The sequence below is a fragment of the Pygoscelis adeliae genome, unplaced genomic scaffold (genome assembly GCF_000699105.1).
Source record: "Pygoscelis adeliae isolate BGI_AS28 unplaced genomic scaffold, ASM69910v1 Scaffold95, whole genome shotgun sequence".
Taxonomy (NCBI): Eukaryota; Metazoa; Chordata; class Aves; order Sphenisciformes; family Spheniscidae; genus Pygoscelis; species Pygoscelis adeliae.
This window is the reverse complement of record NW_008824869.1, coordinates 1,277,354-1,300,560: the sequence shown is the minus strand read 5'-3', so window position 1 is coordinate 1,300,560 and position 23,207 is coordinate 1,277,354. Positions and strand designations below refer to the sequence as shown.

The 23,207-nt window shown below is 37.0% G+C and overlaps 1 protein-coding gene across 1 annotated transcript in view; it reads right to left on the bottom strand.

The window, feature by feature from the left end:
- Positions 1 to 22,266, bottom strand: part of CTDP1 (CTD (carboxy-terminal domain, RNA polymerase II, polypeptide A) phosphatase, subunit 1) — a 125,115-nt gene extending 102,849 nt beyond the window's left edge. The window contains 7 exon segments of the mRNA XM_009324475.1: positions 589 to 755; positions 1,879 to 1,969; positions 8,203 to 8,353; positions 9,691 to 9,819; positions 11,275 to 11,368; positions 14,512 to 14,595; positions 22,232 to 22,266. Of these exon segments, the coding sequence (XP_009322750.1) occupies positions 589 to 755; positions 1,879 to 1,969; positions 8,203 to 8,353; positions 9,691 to 9,819; positions 11,275 to 11,368; positions 14,512 to 14,552 (673 nt within the window). The 5' untranslated portion in view covers positions 14,553 to 14,595; positions 22,232 to 22,266.
- Positions 22,267 to 23,207: the final 941 nt, after the last annotated feature.

Below are 23,207 nucleotides of genomic sequence, written 5' to 3'. Positions count from 1 at the left end.
TAAGGTTGTCGTGTCAAATGCCAGAACACCACATTCAGTAGACACTAAAAATCCCACACTAATTTTATTAGCATGATTTAGGCGGGGAGGTAAGCAGAGATCAAAACATTCATTTTCAGCAGTATGTTGAGACCAGAGTTTATTAACTATTGCTCCAAAGTGGGGCAGGGAAGGGGACCAAAAAGGAGAAAGAAGTAGTTGGTTCCCTGACCACCTACAAAGAAAAAACTGCCTCGTTTTACATGGAGGGGGGGAAAGAGAGAAACTGTCCTCCTCTACATGTTCTTGAACAATTTGGTGTATTGCCACGTCAGCTCTTCAGCCATAACTGCCAAAATGCTATTACCAGTACTCCACTTTTGCTGTGGTCACCCACCAAAAGGAAAGCTATCAACAAGAACAGTCCAGTTTTACTAAGCTACTTGCATTTGTGCTGCAGCAGCACTTTCTGTCAACTACAATAGTCGAGGATTGCTCATCTGAGTGCAACAGCAATACTAGTAAGACCACCACAGTGACTTACATCAGTCACATCTGAAAAGTGGAAGAAGTTGTAAAAGTGGTCAAAAATCTATTAAAGGTAATTACCTTTCTTCTTCATTTGAATTTCTCTTGATCCAGGAGGTGCATTAATATCTCCTATCCCCTGAAAGTATACATATTTCTTCACAGTTATCAAATTGGGTGCAAACTTCCAAACATCCTCTCTATCATCAATGATGCAAACCATGGAATCTCCACATGGGAAGAGATCTCTAAGAGACAAAAGAGTTGATAAAATGAATCCAGTTTTAGAATTTAATACTACCAATGAAAGTAATTTCTGTTGATGTTCTGGTTTATTACGAGCATGTCTGCAGGACACGCTTATATATGAACTTACAAAAAAAAAATCAGCAATATTAAAATTACAGAATTCAAAATACAATATTCGAACTAATTAAAGTTAATAGCAGAAGGAAACAGCTATTTTAAAATCTCTATTCCAAAGGCTAGAAGCAGGAACCAACAAGCCTTTGCAAGAACAAAACATTACAACATTTCAGTCTAGTTTTCACAGATTATGTTGACGAACAGCCCAAAGCCAACTATCACATGGACAATACGCTATCTATAACTAGGAAAAAGACATAAGAACAGTTTTTAAAGAGTAGACTCATTCAATCTAAGACAAAGGAAGCAAAAAGTACTAATACTTATATCACCTAGGCGGAGGAGGTAGAGTACTTAGGATATACACATGCATATGAAAACAGCGCAAAAGAAGAAAAAAGCTTCTCATTTGCTAAGGTCAGAGGAGACAATAATTTTTAATCTAGCTTTATGAAATACTAAACATATCTGTCTTTTAGAAAAAATCTTGGCTTTATTCTCTGAAAAAGATCAGAACCTGAATGTAGACTAGAATATGAATTCAAGGCTCTAGATGACCTAATTTCAGGAAACACTGCAGAAGAGAAGCTGCTAGATATATAGCACATTTGAAAGCCAGAATACTAGATATTCAAATATGAATTAACCTCAAATGAGAATTTTGGTTTAATTGAAAAAAATCCACAACATATAAGTCATTATACAAGATCACAAGCCATAAAGTGGAAATATGGTTATTACAAGAATAAAAAAGTGTAAGTGAAAACATGATGCCATTGTTGCATATTCTTACTGTTCTAGTACCACAGAACACATTAAGTAGATGAAATGCTGTGATACCTAACATCTCAGTTTTATTGAGACGGTGTTGATATTTAAGAGACAGATAAGGAAGGACTATAAACATGTTAAGTACAGAGGGAGTAATTTGTATTATATTTAGCATATTGTTGTTGTTGTTTCTGTTGTCCTATTTTGATTAATGCATAAGACCCATATACATACCTAAGATTGCCAGTTTTAGAAAATGGATCAATACATTCATCCCTTGACAATATCCGATGGGAAAAAAGCTTCTTTTCAGGGTCCAAAAATCCTTTTGAAAGAAGAAATTAAAAAGTTAATGTTCAAGATGTTTGTTCCTTGTTTATGTTCTATATAATTCAGTTATTTTAATCTGTGCAACAGCAGTTTCACTAACAGACAACTTTAAGGCAAGAGATATTATATGGGGGAAAGGGTAAGCACAGCAGATCAAGTATTTGTAACTAATGCAGTGGGATTAATTTTTAAAATCCCATCTCTTTTTCTTTCAACATAGCAACAAAATTGAAATTAAAATAACTAAATTTGCGACAGCCAAATAAATTAGGCTGAAAGCGATACAGCACGTGATAGATACACGATTTTTGCAACTTACATTTATCTCTCTACAGGTGGTTCTTTAAAGCTAAATGCTCTCCTTAGCTCATTATGCCTAGGGACTGCAGAGAAGTCTCACAAGAGTCGGCAATGTGCTGCAATACTTAAGCACAATGGGCAAGTTAAGGGACAGTTTCAGCCAGAGCTCTTGCATTTGTAGGTTTTAAGTTGTACCTCTAACAAATACTTTAATACATTTACAAATAATGAATATATCCTGGGATTCCTAAAAATATTTAGGCCCAGTTGCAGTAACTTTTCTGACTGCACTCTTTAAAAAAAAAAAAAGATAAACCAAAAACAAAACAGAAGAAGCTGTGCTAGCTGATCTTAAAGCAAGATAAAATGCCATTATTTAGGAAAATGGTGACTTGGGTGTACAAACAGACATGCACATGCTTCTGAACCTAGCCTCCAATAATGAAGTTCATCTTCATGAGCAGATCACAGCCACATAATCGCTTAGAAAGAAAACTGGCATTTTACATGCTAATCTGAATTTTTCATTTTACTGAATTTGCGTTGAAGTTAGCATCAACTTCTCATTATTCTTATGAGTAATACAAGGCAGTCAATACTTATCTAGGAACAATTTTTTAAAGTTTTACTTTGTTTTATTTTAAACGGTGGCTATCTTATAGCCAGAACCAGAGTTCAAGATGACTACAGACTCTAAGGACCAACTTTAATTTTCTTTCAAGGAGCTTTGAGATTTGCACAGAACACATGTTCAACTCCTTTTAGAAGTCCAGCTCCCAAGAGTATGTTAAGTTGGGTCTTCAAAAACAGAGGGTATAAATTAAAAAAAAATTAAAAAAATAAAAATCAGTCATCACTTCTGAAAAGTTGATCCTGTATGTATTTAATAGTAATGTGTAATTGGAATAACTTAAAACCCATAAAAGCAAGAAAATTCCGAGTTAAGGACAGAGGTTCAACCTTAACTCACCCGACTATGCTTAAGAATTGCTGCAAACTCGTAGAATCATCCCCTGTAGTGAGACCCTTGCAGTACCTAGGCATAATGAATTAAGAGAATTAGCTACAAAGATTCATTGCCGTACACACAGATATTTTGACAAACTACATAAGCTGTCATACAAGTTGCTGTTCTCCCCAACCAAATTCTCTTCTACTAATTGTCTGAATACACAGGGATTCTCTACGCTAAATTGGACAGGAGTGCACTGGTTAAATGGCAAAACCACAATGAGGCATTCAGTTCCAGCGTCGTCTAGCTAAAACTGTAAGAAAAGGCAAGTTGAACTAAGAAAGCCCAAACACAGAAACCCTGGATGCCAGGGATTAGAGATGAGATAGTGTTCTGGAGCTCTTCAATAATGCTTTGGTAAAGACTTACTAATTTTAATACTTTTTTCCCCTTGATAATTCACTAAAAATACACTGAGGATACAGCTCACCAGAGATGCACCTGCAAAGATAAAAGCCCATCTTAAGAGAGTCAGGTCTTTCAAAGCTCAGCTACTTGAATAGCAATACGGAAAACAGCACTGGTCTTTTAAAGAAGTTCTTCACATGTCTTAAACTGTTTGGTTTCTTTTGGATGTTGCCTAGCCAACTGAATCAATATAACAGACGTAATCCTGATGTTTTCACATTTCAGGGAAATGACAGATAAAGTTTCATTCGTCGTACATCATTTGTTTTCTTCAATAGTATGTTAATATCATCTTTAAATCTTTGAAAAGGCTATATTGGCTTTTCACTAACCTATTTAGCGATTCTACTCCATGCAAGAGCAAACAAGACACCTAGTGGCTAGATCACATACTGTTAGTGAAAACATTAACTTTGAATTGGTTTATCATTGCAAATAGAACATAAATCCGAAGAAATAAAAACTTTACATTAAAAATATGTAGATGCAGATATGGCCTCCAAGATAAAACTAAGTAAAGGCTAAGATTTAACTTCTTAATTAAAAAAACAAAATCATTATTATCCTGTTTTCAGTAACAAAAAGAACTGGGAAACACTCATTATGAAAAACTCTACTATCTTCAAAATAAAAATCTTTTCACAACCTACATATTGAAAGATTTAGAATTTTATGATAGTGTACTGTTTGGATATTAACCTTTAATAATGAAATTGCAGGTTTCAAATGGATGATACCTTCCAAAGTATTGGTGGCTTTTGCTTTAAGAAAAGTCAATACAGACCACCAAAAAAGCATCTGTTTAGATGATGACACTTTTCTGTGGGGGCATTTTGTTGCAAGTTTCTATGACTTCAGAGCAATGAAAAGGTCTATGTATAAACTCATCGAGAATACAGAAACAGCGAAAGTGTTCCTGAGATGTACTCTTAACTTAGTTTCATTTATTTATTTATTCCTATCCATTTCCCACACCATATCCTGAAAAATGATTATGGTCACAGTTTGCTGCCTTAGTGTTGATAATGAATTTTTTTCTTAACAGAATTTTTTTTTATTGGAGAAGTATCAGTTTGCACAAATCATTCCAGCAGAAGGATAAATGTTGATGAATTTCTCATTTTGTAAGCGTGTTTAAAAAAATTAAAGCCTTTTGTAGAAGTCAAAATGATTGAAGACAAATACTTGCTGTTTCAGATCAGAACTGAGCTTCCATTTATTCTCATAAATTAGACAATGTGCTAAGTATGCCTCTAAGTAGTGTCTTGAACAAACTGAGGACACTATCATTATCCTTTGACTGCCATATTACAAGGGACTATTCAGTAGACTTACCTAGCAGAGACATTATTCCCCCCAGTTGTTTGTTTTGCAGTATCTCAGACTGGGTCTTTGCACATACAGTCTTATCTAGCCGTGTTACCTGATCTTATATAGACTCTCTTAGAAAAGCAAACTTGTAAATAAGACTTGTAAAATTAAGTTAGAAAACCATCACAAGATGCAATGTTCAAAAGTAACTGACTCATATTGGAGAAGTCTCAAATCTTAGAGACAGATTGAGTTAAATAGCAATTCCTAGTAGAAGTGATATAACAGTAGGACCCAACATGAATTTGAAGAAGTTCTTTTAAAAATAAATCTAAAATTTAATTTCTGAAGCATCAGGTCACCTCCAATTCTACTTCAGGTCCTACTTTAAAATCTGGAAAGAGCTGTTGACCCAATCTTTCAATAGCATTGGATTACATATACACACATATTCTGTCAATTATTTATTGAAATACACACTGTAATATACTTGCTGTAACAAACCATATATAGGAAAGCCCTCAACATAGTCCTACTTTCTAAATTTCACTATAAATCTTAAGAGTGATTTCACATTGCATTATTGTTGCCTAGTGGCCTCTAAACTCAAAATTCACAGTGGCATTGACTTTTACAACCAGAATTTAAGCTGACTTCAGTATTAAATACACTGAACTTCTTTTATGCAGAGTAGGAAAAAAAATTAAGTAACAATTGGTCAAAATAATTATGTAGAAGAGAAATACTATAGGAAGCTCTAGATTATAAAATCCAAAACTCATCTTCATAAACATACTACAAGATACCACTTTGTAAATGTGTCAAGCTAAGAAAGGGTTTAAGATAAATGACTTCAGCAGACATAAATGGTGTTTACAAATATCAGCTAATCCCACTTAACAGCTGATAGGACTCAGGTGGGATGAGAGAAAAGGACTGACAAGATGTCATCTGTTTGCAAAATGAGGAAAAAGCCTTCCAGGACACGGAAGGAGCAGCTCAGAGTTTGGATTTCACGAAGAAATATAGAATGTATATGGAGGACCTAAGAAAACAACCTTTTTCTTATGAAAAAGATTCCCGGCATTTTATTACAAGTCCTTCCTTTATGTAACATAGGGATAATGGTAAAATATCAAACTGACAGCTCTCTGTGAGGAATCATTTAACCAATACTGCCATCAAGTGTTCTCTATATGTATTAGCGGTATACTTCTCTGTTACTGCGTCTTGGTTACACAGGTGAGTATGTGGACCAAAGGCTATATCAACTGTTTCTCTGTACCAACATATTTCAGCTGAAACTATCATCATCACTGTACAAGTAATCCACTTGTAGTTTGAATGCTTTTGATGAGGTTAGACAGCTTCAGGCAAAAATCCGGAAGTCTGGAGATGTCACGAAGCACCAATACCCTAATTTGCTCATTTGGTGGCCATTTCCTCTATGGAACAGATGGAGCAGCTCAAGTATGATGCCCACAAAGAGGCCTGTCACATTATAAGTACCAGTCTGTGCCAGCATGGGGACTGCAGGGTAATCCAAATTTTAGCTCAGAGATTAAAATGAGCAAACACGGCACCAAATCACACACTGAGAGAAGATCAACCACTGGGGAAGCACTTACACGTCACGAGTTAAGTACCTCTGCAACTCGTTCTTCTCCCAGGCTCTGAAGCATATTTGCTATATGCCTTTTGACCTTATTTGGTGTACACTTTCTGACCTTAGGACACATGCAGATTTGGCCACACAGATGTGAGTGAGGAAGATTGCCTACCCACTTTCTTACTACCGGGTATTTAGACCTAGAGTATAAGAAAACCATTCCCGTTTTGCTACATAAGAAATAACCACACTCTAAGAAGGACAGCAGGGTATGGAAGTCCAGGAGTACACAATCTATAATCCAACAGTGAGACTGACAAAGCTTTAGGAAGATTCTTCAAACACCTCAGCCAATAAATATTGAATAATGTAGAAATGTTCACTTGGATGGGCAGAACAGGACATGCCTCTCCTGAACTTTCTTTCAAGAAGAATTAGCTGGAGACCACAAATAGGTATCGCTTTCTGATTACAGAAGTCTCTTATATTTGTCATTACAAACATCTTCTGTGGCTTATTTAACATGCATAAAGAATTCTCTAATTACACAATTCTTTTCTAAACTAGGATAGTTAGCTCTCTAACTATTTTGGAATCTTCCTTTCTTGCCAAAAAGTGGGATCATTGGCATAGCATTGCTCAAGGCACTTGTGGCCACATGACAAAAAAAGCAGATGTGAAAGACAACTTAAAAAAAAAAGCTAGGAGAAATGGAGCAGCAGCAAGGACAGTTTGACATGCAGAGTCATAACCTAAAACATCATTAATTATATTGTGTTAGTCCGACAGACTTAAAGGAAAGTCTGAGGTGAAAATGCTATTCTGTCAAGGAAGACTCAAGATGGGGTGAAAGCAATTTTACAGTTGGTCACACATGGTCACACTCCTAACATGAATTTGACCCATATGCTTGCATAACAGGGTAGGTTTCTTTTATGCTTGTTGGAAAAAAGAAAACATTTCAGCCAGTGACCCACAGCATAGACTACTATTGCTATAATTTAAATGCACGTTTTCAGTTACTAGGAGAAAACATTTCTAAGTTCTTGAGAAGAATATGTGAAAATATTGCTAGATCTGTGCTTTTCCTCAAATAAGTGCATCTCAGCTGCAGGACACAAACAGAACTGCTGTAAATTGATTTATAGCAGCCAAACTTCCTTTGGTGAAAGGAAACAGCCGGGGGGGGTGTCCCCACAGGAGGAGATAATTTAACGTTGTTGATTTTTATGGAACTGTTGCTTTAGATTTCTAAGACAAGTGGTGTTGCAGATCATTTTTAGAGCCCATCAGCATAATTTCTTACTTAATTCAATAGGAAGGCACTGGTTGTCTTGCCACAATCTGATTCTCTAACCATCAGGGAAGCAAAAAAAGCATGTCTGATGGGTAAAAGGATTCTTTCTAAAATTACAGGCCATACAGGCACTGCCTTGTAAACAAGCCAAGAGTTCTGCTTACAGGACTATTTTGGAAGTGTTTTTGCACAAAAAGAACAAATACTCGAAAACAACCACAGAAAGAAAACTACTTATATGAGTATGGAGGCTGATTACATAAATATTGTTAAATGTAACATACTACTCACCTGCAATTGTATGTGCATACAGTCTGCTGCCAAAAGTAAAAACATGTAATTCATACAGCTTGGCAATTTTTTCCAGGAATTCCTTACAGTGAGGACGCAAACGAGTATGCAACATAGGCTCACCTCGACCTAACTGGAAATGAAATATTCCCTAGAAGAAAAAGCATGTTTCATATTATCAAAATACCAAACAAAAATGCCAGCATTTCAGAAGTGCCCTCTTCCATCACTTCCACTACTTTTATTCAGTCTGACTAGGCTAAAGCAAGTTTCGGCCACAAAGATTATATGGATGATTAAAATCCAAAGCACATTTTTTGCTCTGTGCCAGGCAGTCCAACACTAAGTTTTTCAAATGCAGGAAGCTGCACTGTTGAAAAGTTTATGATCAAGGTAACTTTCATTCAAATCTTTACTAATGGCAAACCAATCTGAAAAAAGCAACTTGAGAAGTTTCTCAGAAAGTTCAGGATCTCTCTCCAATCAGTACTACCCAGTGAACTTCACTCAGATTAGTTTCAGCACATATTGAGCTCAGAGAAAGACTTCGTTGGATGAAAAAATATTATGTCTATGGAAACATAGCATCAGATTACAAACCAGGAAGGAAGTTTGCAGATAAAGATCCCAGTTAAAAATCTCAAAATCTTTTGAAAAATGTTTTTCTTCAAAACATGCATTTATACAGATAAAGACATAGACTTTCAAATACACAAGGTTTTTTAATCTTTAAGCTGAATATTCACTGTTTCCTTTCCTATCAATTGCAAAGTACATTTATAGCTTTTTTTTTGCTAGCAGGTGTGAACCCATGCTGAACCTATTGGACATGAGAATGGCAAGAAGAAAGAAAGAGGAACTAGGCAACTGCAGTTTGCATGGCACTGGAGTCTGAATTTGCATCCTCTGTACAAGACACTGTATACACATTCCAACGTGCTTTTTGTTTTAAAGTTTCCAAATTGGAAATATCAGAAGCCAATAGTCCCTATCAGTTCAATGACAAGTGTTTCATGAAGAAATTAAACAGCAACACCCAAACTCCCCCCAAAAAAATGAAACTGAAGAAAAAAAAATAGTCACTAGACATATTCATGGAATGACAGATGTAGTAACACACAGGACTTTGAACAGTAATTCACTATATCCACCTCAGACTTGGAGGGGAAAAAAGTCTCAGTAATGAGTACTCAGCTTGTGAATTGTAGAGGAAGGAAAGCAGAGATTAAAAACAGCTACCTGAAACTTCTCGCTTAAAGTTACTGGAATGGAAAAGTGCAGGAAAGCATAAATGGAAGAAAGAAAACCGTCAATTTAAATGTGGAGAAAAAAGGAACATATTTCAGAAAACTTGTTTCTCATTTTCTGTTATTGTTTAACTACAATTTTACCTAGCCACAGAATGTTTTCTTAAAGAACCATCATTTAAATATTGTTAGAAATATTCCTGTTGTTACTTTGCCTTGAAAGTTAACACCAAATACTTACCTTATTAGACATTTGTTGGCAGTGCTGTTCTGTGGTATGGATCAATGTCTGGTCCAAATCTACCATGAGCACCAGTTTTCGATTTCGATGTAGTCGCTGTTGATCTTCCCTTCCTAGCTGCTCAGCTTGCTGTAACAAAATATTCACAACTAAGCTTAGCTTAGAAGAAATAGAATAGGTTTATTGCCTTTTGTGTATTGTAAACTTGAGAAGAAGTTTTGCTGCAAACTAGCTACATAAGAAATGATGCTTCAACATAACTGTAATGATGGCAGCTTTGTCAGCAATTTTTCTACAGAGGAAAAAAAAATATTCCCAAAGTCTACTCTCGGATCTTTGTGATGCTAGTAACTCTTAAAATTTATAAACTCAACACAACAGCTTCCAAATTTAATAAATAAGTAACCACCAAATTAATTTAAGGCCAAGAGTCTTGAGAGGAAATAGCAGTAGCTTTGGAGTACACAAAGGACACGTTCATCAGTAGGTCTGAAAACTTTGGCTGCTACGTTCAGCAATTCCATATCAGTTATCACAATACAGCTGACAACATTAAGCTGAGTATAAAACTGAAGCTGCTAATGACAGAAGTGATTATAACTGTTAACCTGAGGTTAAAGAATATATGCCTTCAGACATAAATAGTTAGATTATGTAGCTCTATGTGGGCACTGATATCAAAGACCTTACACTCCAGTAAATCTGAGTTGAAATTTACTCCTCTTGTGTATATTTACAAACTTTCAAAGTACCACATTTAGCTCTGCATTCACTTTAACCACTTCTGATAGCAAGCTGCAGTGCTACCCACAAGACAGCTAAACTTAAAAGCAAAGTTAAGTGGAACATTATGAAGAAGCAGGAGTCAAGTGCAAATTGCCCTTCGGAATGTGCCTCTATGATGAGGACACTTCTAGCTCCCTATATCTTCACATTTATTCTCACTGGTGTTCTTTGAAGAGTTAAAAAAAACCGTGAGCAGCAACATAAAAAGGTAAAAACCGATCAAGTTGGTAAGGAAGATAAATAGAATGTTTATCTTCAAAATAAAAATGATTTTTCCTCTAAAGAAACTGAGGTATGAACAAGTGTATTTTGATAACTCAGCTGAATGGAATATTTGAAAAATAATGAAATAAGTTTAACATACAGGTAAGTTGCAAACAACCTAGCTTTACTGTACCTAGTGGGACCAGTTTCAAGGTGAAGGGTGAAGCTAGGTTTCAAAGACATTGTAAGCTTTGAACACATTTCAGCTAGTGGAAACTGAACTTTCCACAAACTGCTCATTCTTAGAGACAAAAACATTAAAGTAGTAAATTTTCAGGCTGCTGTCACAGAAGTGCCATCCTTTCAGTGCACAGCTCTAAAAAAACCCTATAAAACGTGATAATAATCAATCTGCATTAGGGTAAACACACAAAAACCCTGGACTGCTGATGTTCGACACCAAATTCCTCTTCAAAGGGAAGCCAAACTTTTTGTATGAGGTATATACAACATTGAAGAAACTCCTATAATTAAGCTTCTCAACTGTAGAGCTACAGTGAAAGGTATGAATAAAACAAGCATGATGGTACTTACCTCAGAGCTAACTTTCAGTTCTGGGACACTGTGAACCATAGACACAGTCGCTGTGGATAATGGCACATTCTGCTTTCCATTCTTGCTTCGTATCCTAACCATGCAGGGAAAAGAAGCATCAAAAGAGTAATAGTTTAATGAAAAGTTGAACACGCTAAAATCTGTAGTATCAAACTAGTCACTACTAGAAAACTATGATTAAAACCAGCTATTTTGACTAATACACTTTCAAATTCTTCTTAAGGCAAGTTACTGAACAAAATGGATACAGAGATCAAAGCAGCTCATCATAAAAACCTTGCAAAAAGTCACTGTAATTAGTTATGCTTCCATACAATTATTTCACAAAAAATGACACTAAGATGAAACAGACATCTATGTATTGATTGGCATTAGGAAACAGTTATAAACTAAGTGTAACTACCAAACCATTTAAATTTAAAAGTATTCCTTTCCTTTTTTTTTGCAATCACTCAGCATGCAATTATCTACTTTTCTCCAAGCCACACTATGAAATAAATTTAAGCAAAGGATAGGCAAAGTTACTCTTTACGCATAGCAGAGTGACTTACATGTGACTGCTGCTTCAAGAAAAGCATCCAAAAAATCCCCATACATGCTTTTCCCTTCAGCACAAACAGAATGAGGTACTACATGTGTGTGCCTGTATTTATTTTACTTATGTGTATATTATACACACATATAGTCTTACTTGTATACATATCCATATGATATATAGATGCATGTATATATAGATAAATATTAATGCATACAGAATACATATCATCCTCATATACATATATATGAGAGTGTGTTTGTGTGTGTCCACACACACGAGTATGAAATTCCTTGAAAATTGACCAAGTAACCCCACATAGCATCAGTATCACTAGCTTCCAGCTTACACAGATCAATTTGTTGGGAACTATGATATCTAATTTTAAAGACATTATTTATGGTTCACCAACATTAAAAATACTACCATACAAATTTTGTCCTATGTGATACATGCACATCTTTTAATTCTCCCAAGTACCTGTCCTACCAAGGACAAAACTTGGTATCAGATCTACAGCCACAGTTAAACTTCACCCAGTTTTCACTTCATGACAAACAAGCTCCTGAGGAAAAAAATGCGACTGAGCTGTGTTGAGGCAGACACAATCACAGACAGATATGCTTTTACTCTACCGTAGTGTTTGGAAGCACTGATACCCAGAAACAAAAGACACATACTTCATTTTGTCCAAAGTTTACATGCACATTTTAGCATCTTACATCCTTTGCTTCTGAGTTCAGAATACCTCTTATATATAACACTGAATGGTATTTTAAATGAGCCTTTGAAAAAGATGAACTGTTTTCAGACCATTTGTTGAATGAGCATAAGAGTTGTTTAACAGAAAGGATGCACCACTGACTAACACCCAACAAGCTGGCAGTGAACTGGCTGTACGCGCTTTTCTTCAAGCAAGAAAAGCAGTGATGCTTTTGAATTGCCTTCTGATGTAGGCGTAGCAGACCTAACACATTCTTCCAGATGTATAAGCCATTTTGTATAAAATGAGGACATTGTCAAAGTAGAGGAGTATGAATTGAGAAAACTGAATTCACTGCATACCCTGAATTGATCTAGATTTTTAATGAAATAGCAGCAGTATAGCAATATTTAGATGTGACTGTATTCAAACCTCAAATCAAGTATTCATTCAGGGCAGGCAAAGCCATATTCGCTATTGTACTAACTTTTTGTTAGGTTTGTTGTTTTGCCAAATAATACTTGTTTACAAAATATTAACAGTCAACTTTTCATGAAAAGTTATATCCAACCATTATCTGGGCTACATTTTGCATAACATATTCAATATTCAGTCCACTTGCACTGGTATATGGTATAATGCTCACAAAATAATGAGTATGAATTAAAATGAAACCAAAGCATTTCCTTCCAAATGAAATGAGCATGCAACATTAATTTCTAAAATGCAGGCTACTATACAGTCCATTTTGGAAAACAGCTGTTGAATTAGTAATTTGATATGCATAAGCAACATTCTCTTTACCAACTGTATTAGCAATGAGACAGAGCAAGAGAAATACAATCATCTTTTGAATTTGCTTTCTTTTTGGCCTAAGGCTTAAATTCCTTTAGTTCCATGGCAGAACATTTCACGAAAAAATTGAAAACAGTTCTGAAGCCTTAAATTGAAAGCACTGGAGACAAGCAAGCTCCCATTCAGACACAGTACAAAGGAAGCAAGGTCACATGAATGAGACTGATATTACCTCACAGCTATTTTACACCTGCACAGATAAAACTCTCAGGTTTATTAAGTCACTGTTGACACACCTTACAACTCTCAACTTCAGTTATGGTATATAAAAAGCAAAGTAGGACACACAGTGATGAGAATTTATGTCTGTATGCATGCTCTTTACATTTTATACCTAAGGTAGTAAGTTACCCTACATTTATCTCCACAGAAAGAGAGCGTGCACAGTTATTAAGTCATAAATCTGTAGCGTGAACTGTAACTCAAGTACTCATGTGGCATCTTATTCACCCATATTCCTAGTTACGAATCCCTGTAATGGCTAAAAGGAAATATAGTTCTAAACAATGTATCTGTGATTACAGTGACAAATAAGGAGAAAGAGGGCAGGTATTTGAAAATTTCAGGGTGACAAAACAAGTCCCTTGTGTAAATAGCAAAAGTAAATTAAGACACTTTCCAACAGTGGCACAGATCTTGCCTATTTCCTCTTCATGTGTTGGTTTTATCCACAAGGAACACCGATTCCTGCCTACAAGCAGCAATTTTTCAATAAAGAAATGTACTTCATTAAATGAGTACACTATTAATAATGTGTCAAGAATTAATATATTCAGACCACTCAACTTTAAGCAACAATTTAATGAGCCAATCTCAATAGATTTTTTTTTTTTTAAAAAGCAAATGTTGAAGAGTGCTTTATGCTGAAATGTAACTTTCAGAAGGAAACTCCCTCTCAACTTTCCTTATAGGAGCACTCTAAGTAGACCTACTTATGTTAGGCAGCATGAATACTGTTCTCCCTCCCTACTAGTATCTACAACTTCACAGTTACCCTTATAGGTATGATTCACAACTACCAAGACTCAGAACGGAGAAGCAAAGAAGTAAATGAGAGAAGGAAGAGCTTGGATCCCTAATCACAAGCAAGGAAAAGTTGGAAGAAAGAGCTGAGAATACTTACTGAGTCAAGTCCTGGCCACATTCTGCACACAAGCCTTTCATAACAACAGGATGGCTGCATCCTTCCAGTCTCACCAAGACACCCCTGAAAAAGATGTAGTCATTCCATTATATTGCAGGTTGATTTCAGACACTTAGATGACTGCAGATTGAAAGAGTTCAAAGAATAATTTCTGGTTATGATGTCAGTGCCAGCCCCCTAAGATACATGCTTTTGCCCCACCATGGGGAAAAAGACACCAACTAAGTATTCAAATTATTCAATTTCACACCTTTAGAAGTCACAGAAACTTATATTAATGTCAGTTTCTAACCTTAGTTTAGCAAAGAAGTTCAGTGTATTAACAAAAGAAGCATTGTTTGTCCAGAAACAGTTTACATTCAATTAGATACAACTCTCCCTTAATATGCTACTGAGCTACACAGTAATGGAAATCAAATATGGAAACTTTAGAATCATAGAATCATTTAGGCTGGAAAAGACCTTTAAGATCATCAGGTCCAACTATTAACCTAGTACTGCCAAGTCCACCGCTAAATTATGTCCCTAAGTGCCGCATCTACATATCTTTTAAATACCTCCAGGGATGGTGACTCAACCACTTCCCTGGGCAGCCTGTTCCAATGTTTCACCACTCTTTCAGTAAAGAAATTTTTCCTTACATCCAATCTAAACCTCCCCTGGCGCAACTTGAGGCCATTTCCTCTCGTCCTTTCGCCAGTTACCTGGGAGAAGAGACCAACACCCACCTCGCTACAGCCTCCTTTCAGGTAGTTGTAGAGAGCGATGAGGTCTCCCCTCAGCCTCCTTTTCTCCAGGCTAAACAACCCCAGCTCCCTCAGCCGCTCCTCATAAGACATGTGCTCCAGACCCTTCACCAGCCTCGTTGCCCTTCTTTGGACACGCTCCAGCACCTCAATGTCCTTCTTGTAGTGAGGGGCCCAAAACTGAACACAGTATTCAAGGTACGGCCTCACCAGTGCTGAGTACAGGGGGACGAGTTCTGTAATGATTTCTTCTTAGTTTATTATTTTCTTGTGTCATGGGAGAAACATATATTGTGAGAAAACTGAAGCAAAAACATTTTTTTTTTGATCCTTAAGCCTTAGATTGCCACATTTTAAAATAATAAAGGATATTTTATTCTTTGTTCCAAACAATGGCTAAAACAAATCAGAAATTAGAGCTTGAAATGCAGAGAAGTGTGACATTTACTATCCCAAACTGCTTAGAAGACAAAGTCTGCTTTTCAGGTGAATGATCCAACTGAAGTACTCCTTTGTTCAAATTCAGTTCTCAAAATTCAGGGTCTTGAAAATATCATCATTTATTTTCTCTCAATTACTTGAACTGTCATTACAAAAGACTTCTTCCATTTTCTTCAATACAGTTGAAGAAGTTGATCTTTCAGACTAAGCTTTTTTTTTTAAACTCTAATAAGTAGATATAGTTCAGCTACCACAAAATTTCCCCAACTCTGACCATAAGCTGCAGCATCTCTCTAATATTAAAAAAAAATAAAAAAGTCAAGCAGCTAAAAAAACAATCCAAGCTCTTTCATAAGCTTGTTGTAGTGTTTTCTCTTTGGCTTCAAATCTTCATTGCAATAAGCAGACAGCACCAGGAGAAAAACTGTTTCGCATGCTCAGATCTCTCATTCATATATTTGGCTATTAAGTGTTTGGGAATTCCAAAAGGAAATGCACTTTCCAAATGATGCCTGCAACTGCTTACTTTCAGTGTGTCATTCATTTCTCAATGACCAGAAGACTGATGACTACTAATAAAACTGCAGTTGATGCCCATGCTGAGGATTTTTGCCTCTGAGAGTAAAAACTAGATTCAGGTCAGGTTTATTTAAAGAAAAGTCTTCACAAGTCATCAGTACTACCAGTATTCCCATTTACAAAAGTGCAGATCTATTCTCTTCTCACTGGCAGTCATCATCTGCTTGGAAATTATACTTCCTCTTCCTGTGTAAGCATTTTATATCTCCGTTTTTAAACATGTTATGTATTTCACAGAAAAATAATAAATAGTCAGTCTCAGTTTTGTACAAGAACTGCACAAGAGACAAGCTATTTTTGTGGCCCTTCGCTATTGGCAATTCATTGTCTGATTATTTAGTTCTCCTCTCATCCCCCTACATTTGCGTTACTTCATTTGACTCTTCTTCTCCCCCTACTCTTTGACAACATGTCTGTCTTGCTGTCTTCTACTTTGATTCATCACCACGTTCCTTCTTTTTAGGCTACCAACTCACACTAAGGACCATGTCAGAATTGCTCATCTTCAATCTATGTTCAGTGTGTGAACCTGAAGTTACACAGACACCTAAAAGGCCAAAAAACCCCCATGATATGAGCTACAGAAACGTACATAAGAGTTTACAGTGACTGAGTTTTTACACCAATTTAATTGGTTTTCAATAGTTTAGGAGAAAAGTCTTTTGATGCCAGCTTAGAAACCAAAATATCTTCAGGCATTCTCTACTTTGCATCTGAGGTAACGTCACACTCCAGGAATGCAACAGGAGGAGCTGGTATACTCTTGGGCTGAGGTATGATTCAAATTAGGACATGCAAGAGTTTCCATTCATGTACAGGTATACATCATCTCACCCTTTTGATTTTAACAAAGCAGAGATTCTTATAAGAAAATTAGAGTTCTAAGTTATTCATCAATATTGTTCCTAAACAACACCTCTATACCTTATCACATACTAAACAGCACTGCTAAATATCAGTTCTGCCCCTGCACATTTAAATATGACCAGAACACCTAATTTTATGATGCTTACTGGAGAGAAAAAGTACATGCTACCAAGCCCTCTGTCATGCCATTCTCTGCGATGATGTTTAACCCAAAGGACAGAGGAAGAACTCCAGAGCACCAGTGAACTTCTGAGCGCTGTACAACCAAGCTGGTCAGGTTTCAAGTACAACTGCCAGGATCTTAAGCAGACTTCTCCCAGGGGAAAAAACCAAACAACTCACATACTACTTAATGCTGCAGAAAGAAGGCCTGAACGCTACTAAGGCTTAAGCCTACTTAAATATTTTACTCACTTAAATTTTAGCACTTATGCTTTAATTACTAAAAGGGAATATTCTGTGGAAGAACAAGCATGGAACTCAAGTAAAATGACTTTTGTAAATTTCAGAACTGGAAACACTCCCTTTATTGTTGAAGTGAGGGATTTTCAAAATATAATGGCCAAGATCCAAGACAATTATCAGACAAGAGCAAGCTGAATCAAAGTGTGCATGCCTATTTTTAAATGGCTGTATATACCAAATAGGGGTTCAGGTTTCTGCTTGTTCTTTTCTCTGGGTCATGACTGAAGTTCACTTAAAGAACAGAGCCACTTCATTTCTAGAGAGAAGAAACAGATATTCCCCCCCAGTCTGAAGAATTACCATACATTCTACTGCTGGCAGCATTAACAGCATCTTCTTTTCTCCCCAAACTTCTCCAGGACCCACTTGGTGATAAGCAGAGCTCATCGGCTACTTCAACAATAACATTCCAAGGAAAAAACTGCCACAAGATGCAAAATCTTTTTCCAGTTTTACAAACTGTCACAACTATGCAAGTGAGCCAGGTACCGGGGAAGAGCTGTTGGGCTGTGAAAGGCACGTGGTTTTTTGGGGGCTGGCTGTGGAGGGGGTAGACCATTCCAATACCCACCCTGATAGCCAAAGGACTGCAACAGGACAGCGAACTGCTCACGTGGTTTCTTTTAAGTAACAAAATCAATGGGATTTAAGTGAAACTTGAACCAGTAAATAAGGAAACCCACTCTAGGATCTTACTCAGATTCTTTCCAGATGTGCTTGTAAATAAGAAACAGAGACACTAGGTGTGCCATTATAGCAAAATTTTATTTTTGTTGCAATGATCATGGATAGGGACAGACATTTGCTAATGGCCTCAGGATGCAGATGACAATAAGCCAGTCACTGTTCTCCCAGCACTTCCACATGTACACATTTTGACTGTTTCTAAAACAAGTCTTTTAACAATATCCGCTTTCAATCAGCAGCATGGGAAAGAAAAAAAGAATAGAAAAGCTTTCATGAAATCCAAGCATTTTGCTTTTGTGAACAGAGTAAGTCAATGCCTTTGCTAATTCTAAGGCCTGGTCATTAGTGCTAACTCCAAGTGTAAGAACTTTGTATCAAGCGCAACTATGGCTGTGGTTCCTGGTAGGTTAATTACACTGCAAAAGCCAGTACAAAGTTATATATATACACTACAGTTTGCTGCTACTCAGTTGTAGCAACCAGTTAACTGTATCACTGAAGTGAACGCACTGAAAACGAAAAGCAATCCTCTAAAGGTTTTATTATTTTTTTAAATCTGTTTTTTCAGCATGACCTAACACTTCCAGCAGCGAAGAATGATGGCAGCAAGTGCAGGAGTTACAGGAGCAAGAACTTCTTGAGCTAGCTTATTATGGAGGAGAACATCCACCTGCAGCCAGGGGGTTGGCCAGCTGCAGCACACGAGTACAATGGCCATGAGATAGCTTTACTGAAGAAAACTACAAAGAGCTGTCCCTTAAGGGTACCCAGCATAACATGGTAACAGATAGGTTATCTCAGTTATCCAGAACTAGTCTAACTTGAGTGTATGTTAGCCATGGCTTTCTATTACAGCTTGGCTCCACTTCCAGAGGCAACTGCTCCAATGGCTTGCTTCCAAAGGAAGGCAATGGCTTACTTTCTTTTTTCCCGCTACCCTCATGTTTCCTCTGAAAGCCCACCCCCTTTCTTTGACACTTCTAGAAAGGACTATTTCAGTACCTTGGTAGGTAGAAGAACTGACCAGCCCTATCCAGGTTTGCTGCTGGGTTTAAAGAGTCAAAGCAGCCGACAGAGGAGTCCACCAAGGGTGACTGATGGGAAGAGATCAATGGTGCAAATGTCTTTACAAACACGGCTAAGACTAGGGGCGGACAGAGGCAGTTTCAACAACTTGCATTTTCTCCCCACAGTAACCAGGCCACTTTGTTGGCATTTATCTTACCTATCTGTTCAAGACTAGCTTGAACATCTCCATGCCATGGAGACATAAGTTTTATTTATTATCTTGAAGTCTGTTTCAAGGAACCATGCACTGGCATAGAAAAATATAGTGCAATTTTCCAAATGTGTGAATGGGAAAATAGACAAAAGTTACAAAACGTAGTTACTGCCCTCCACTTGTTTGTATCACACAGGTATCTGTTTAAAGCCAAGAGATTGCTGGGTTTCCTCAGATCAGTTTGGGATAAAGAAAGGTATCAAATACCACAAAAGTCACATATCCCAAGTTGTCACTGTGATCACTGAAAGTCGCTGTCCTCAATCTGATGCCATATGCCCTTGCAATTAGCATCAGAAGATGCAAAACCATACTAATGCAGCAAAATGAGATTCTGATGTACAGGTGAACAAAAGCCGCCCCCAGGTTCTGCAACATGCTCAAGGGGGTGTTAGTGGCAAATTGTCAAGGGGTAAAAATACCAGATGAACACATATCAGATCAATGATTATTAATACCAACTATTATTGAATCAACCAACTGATCTAGAACAAATAAGTACACAATCTTGTAGCTGTCATAAGACTAGAACGGCAGACAGATGATTCAACTTAAAGCCTGCTTCTACAGTATAATTTACTCAAATTTGTGAAACACTGACATTTTTTGTTAGCTCATACCAGAACAACATTTTGTGGTATGTGGCTGCAGCATTTAGAACCACTACAAAGAGCCCTCAAGCCCAATTTACATCAAACCACAGCCTCTGTTACATAGTACTCCAGTTTCGTAGCAAGGATTTTTCAAAGCCTTAATCACCTTGAAATCACCATGTAAGAGTAACTAATTCCTTAGATATTTAACCATTGTATGTATTTATTTATTTATTTACCTATCATCAATATCTGTGAAGAAGCAGAGAGAGTCCTTGAATAATTGATTAAAAAAATACCGAGGATGACAAGTACACAGGGCCCTTGCTGCTACAGGCAGCCCATGGCCTACAGTCTCTTCTAGATGTTGCAAGAAACTTGTCTCATCAGTTCTCTACAGAAGCCACTTGACTTACACTCAAAGACAAGCAAGCAGAGAAGGCTGTATTTCAAATATGTGTGAGCCACAAAGGCCTCACCCAACCAAGTCAGCCATTTTGATAAAACCCAAAAAACCAAACAAAGAAAAACCCTAAAACCCATGCCCTATCCTAGCATGATGCAGACATCAGGGTAATGACACATTTGCAATTACAACTCCTATAGAATAACTGCTGCAAGCAGTAGCTCATAGAAAGCATAGTTCACACTTCAAGGCATCATCTCAACTCTCCAAACCTAACAGGGAAATCATGGGCCTTGAGATTTTTTTTCTTGTTAAGCACAAACTATTCACAATTATGAGTTAAAATGTGTGTGAACTTCAAAACATTTTAGAACAGAAAAGCTGAAAAGTCATTTTTCTTCTCCTTTTCAGGCAAGATATCTGTTCAGGTTTAGATGCAAGTCATGAATGCCAAGAGAAACTTAGACCCAGAGTTTCTGGATTTCATTTATAATCCAAAAGACATCTTAAGCATGAAGTAAGTCTATTTCCATGATTTGCAAGCGTTTAAGAAGCATCTCCATTTATTTCTGGAGAAGAGTTTGGCATTACAAGAAAGGAGGTAACCTTCTCCCACCTTCCATGCACACATCTACAGGAAGCTTCTTACTTGTTTCAAAAAGCCACTGTTAAAAGTCAACAATGCACAATAAAAAGGTACAAAAAAGCAAAACAGTTTGCAGTGCTCTTTACATAAAATCTCATAAATCCTCCAAAGATGATTTAGAATGTTTTTTTTATTTTATTTAGAACATTTTAAACTAAAATCTTATTATTTGGGGAATTTAAAACTACTTTTTTTTTTTAAAAAAAGGTAAGAATATAGTTCTCCATACTTTAACATAAAACCCCCTCAAAACAATGACATTTATACAGAATGAATTCAAAAGTAAGGAGTCAAGAGCTGGCGTCTTTCTAACTTGTTTCTTTAGTATTAAGTGGTACTTCTAACAATAACAGAAGAAAATAGGCTGTCACGTCTCAGAAATTCACTGAAGCAGCAAACAGTTCTGCAGTCCGTGCCCCCCATCATTACTGTCAACTATTGACATTCCTGTTCTATGTATTTGCGTTTCTATTGCCACCTCTCTCCAACCACAGTGTTAGCAGTCATGCAGCACCTCCCAAGTACTTGCAGCACAACTCCGGTTGAGAGTTGAGGAACTGCATCTAACAGCGCAGGGCCAGAAAGACTGGAAAGTTACTTTTGCGTTCACACACAGGTTACATTTTCTTAACTGAAGAGATGACTATCACTTGAAACAGTAACAGTAAAAACAAAGTGAATGCATGTCCTTTGACTCCTTGACTACACTTAACATCAGAACTTTACACCAACCATAGAAACATTATCGGAAAAGCCCCATGGGACTTCAGACTGCTGACAGCATCTAAGAGGTATTTGCAAATTCTACACACAAACATCACGGCAATAGTCTAACTGATGACAGTTACAGCTGGAAACATAATGCATATCATAGCCAGCTTCCTTCTATCACATAACACATCTTAGAAAAGTAAGAATTATGCAGGGTATAAAAGATGTTCTGAAATAGTTAAGAACACGTCCAAATTTAAAAATAGTGAACTGTACCTGTGGTTTTAATATGAATACCCAGGATTTTCATTGTTACACTAAAGAAGGTGTTTCATTTTTTTATGATTTCCCCTCTCAGCATTTCATGAATCCACTGCCATCAGCACCCGCTTGTATAAGAATCACAGGGCAAAAGCAGTAAGTGATATGGGTTTAAAAAAAAGAAAACTACTTCACTCACAAAAAAAGCTGGCAAGGGAAGAATGAGGCATGGTACCGCTCCTAAGAAAATCTACTTGCAGTTTTCAAAGGAAACATTTTTCAAAGCTTACATTATCCCAGGATCCATTTTCTAAACCACTAAGTGTAGCTTTTTAGCACATGCACTTCAAGGCAAGTTCATTGGTTCAGTAACATCCATCTGACAGCAGGATCAAAAATCTAAGTCATCCAAATCCATACATGGCATATATATGCATATATATGATGAACACTGCCAACCTAATTGGCATTTATCCAAGAAGTTGAAGTGGCAGAATGGTGACTATACATCCTCCTAATTGACAGAACAATAATTAACCTAAAACTGCAGTTTTCTCAAACCACAATTCAACTTTCATGTCAGTTACTAAAGAACAGTAGTCACAGCTGAACTGCTGCAAAGCCAGGTGACAACAGTCTTGGACTAATCCCATCTCTCACTCCTTTTCCTTCTTTTCAGGTGTACACCTTCTCAAATCCCCCACCTCTCCTTCAGGTAAAGGCACATAATTTCTCCTTACCTCAGACCAGCTTACCACTGCATTCCTCCTACCCCCAGCCAAGATCACCTGTGATTACCTGAACAGATTTGGTTTACCTTCTGCACCTGCAGGCCCACATCTAGAGAAACAGCTACAGATGAACATCAAAACAGTCCGGACACCAAAGCAGAGAAAGACGACTTAGAAAGAGACAGTTTGACACACACAGAGCTGGCAGCAAAGCTATATACACGTGTTTCTTGCTTCTTCCTCTGCATAAGAAATCTGGG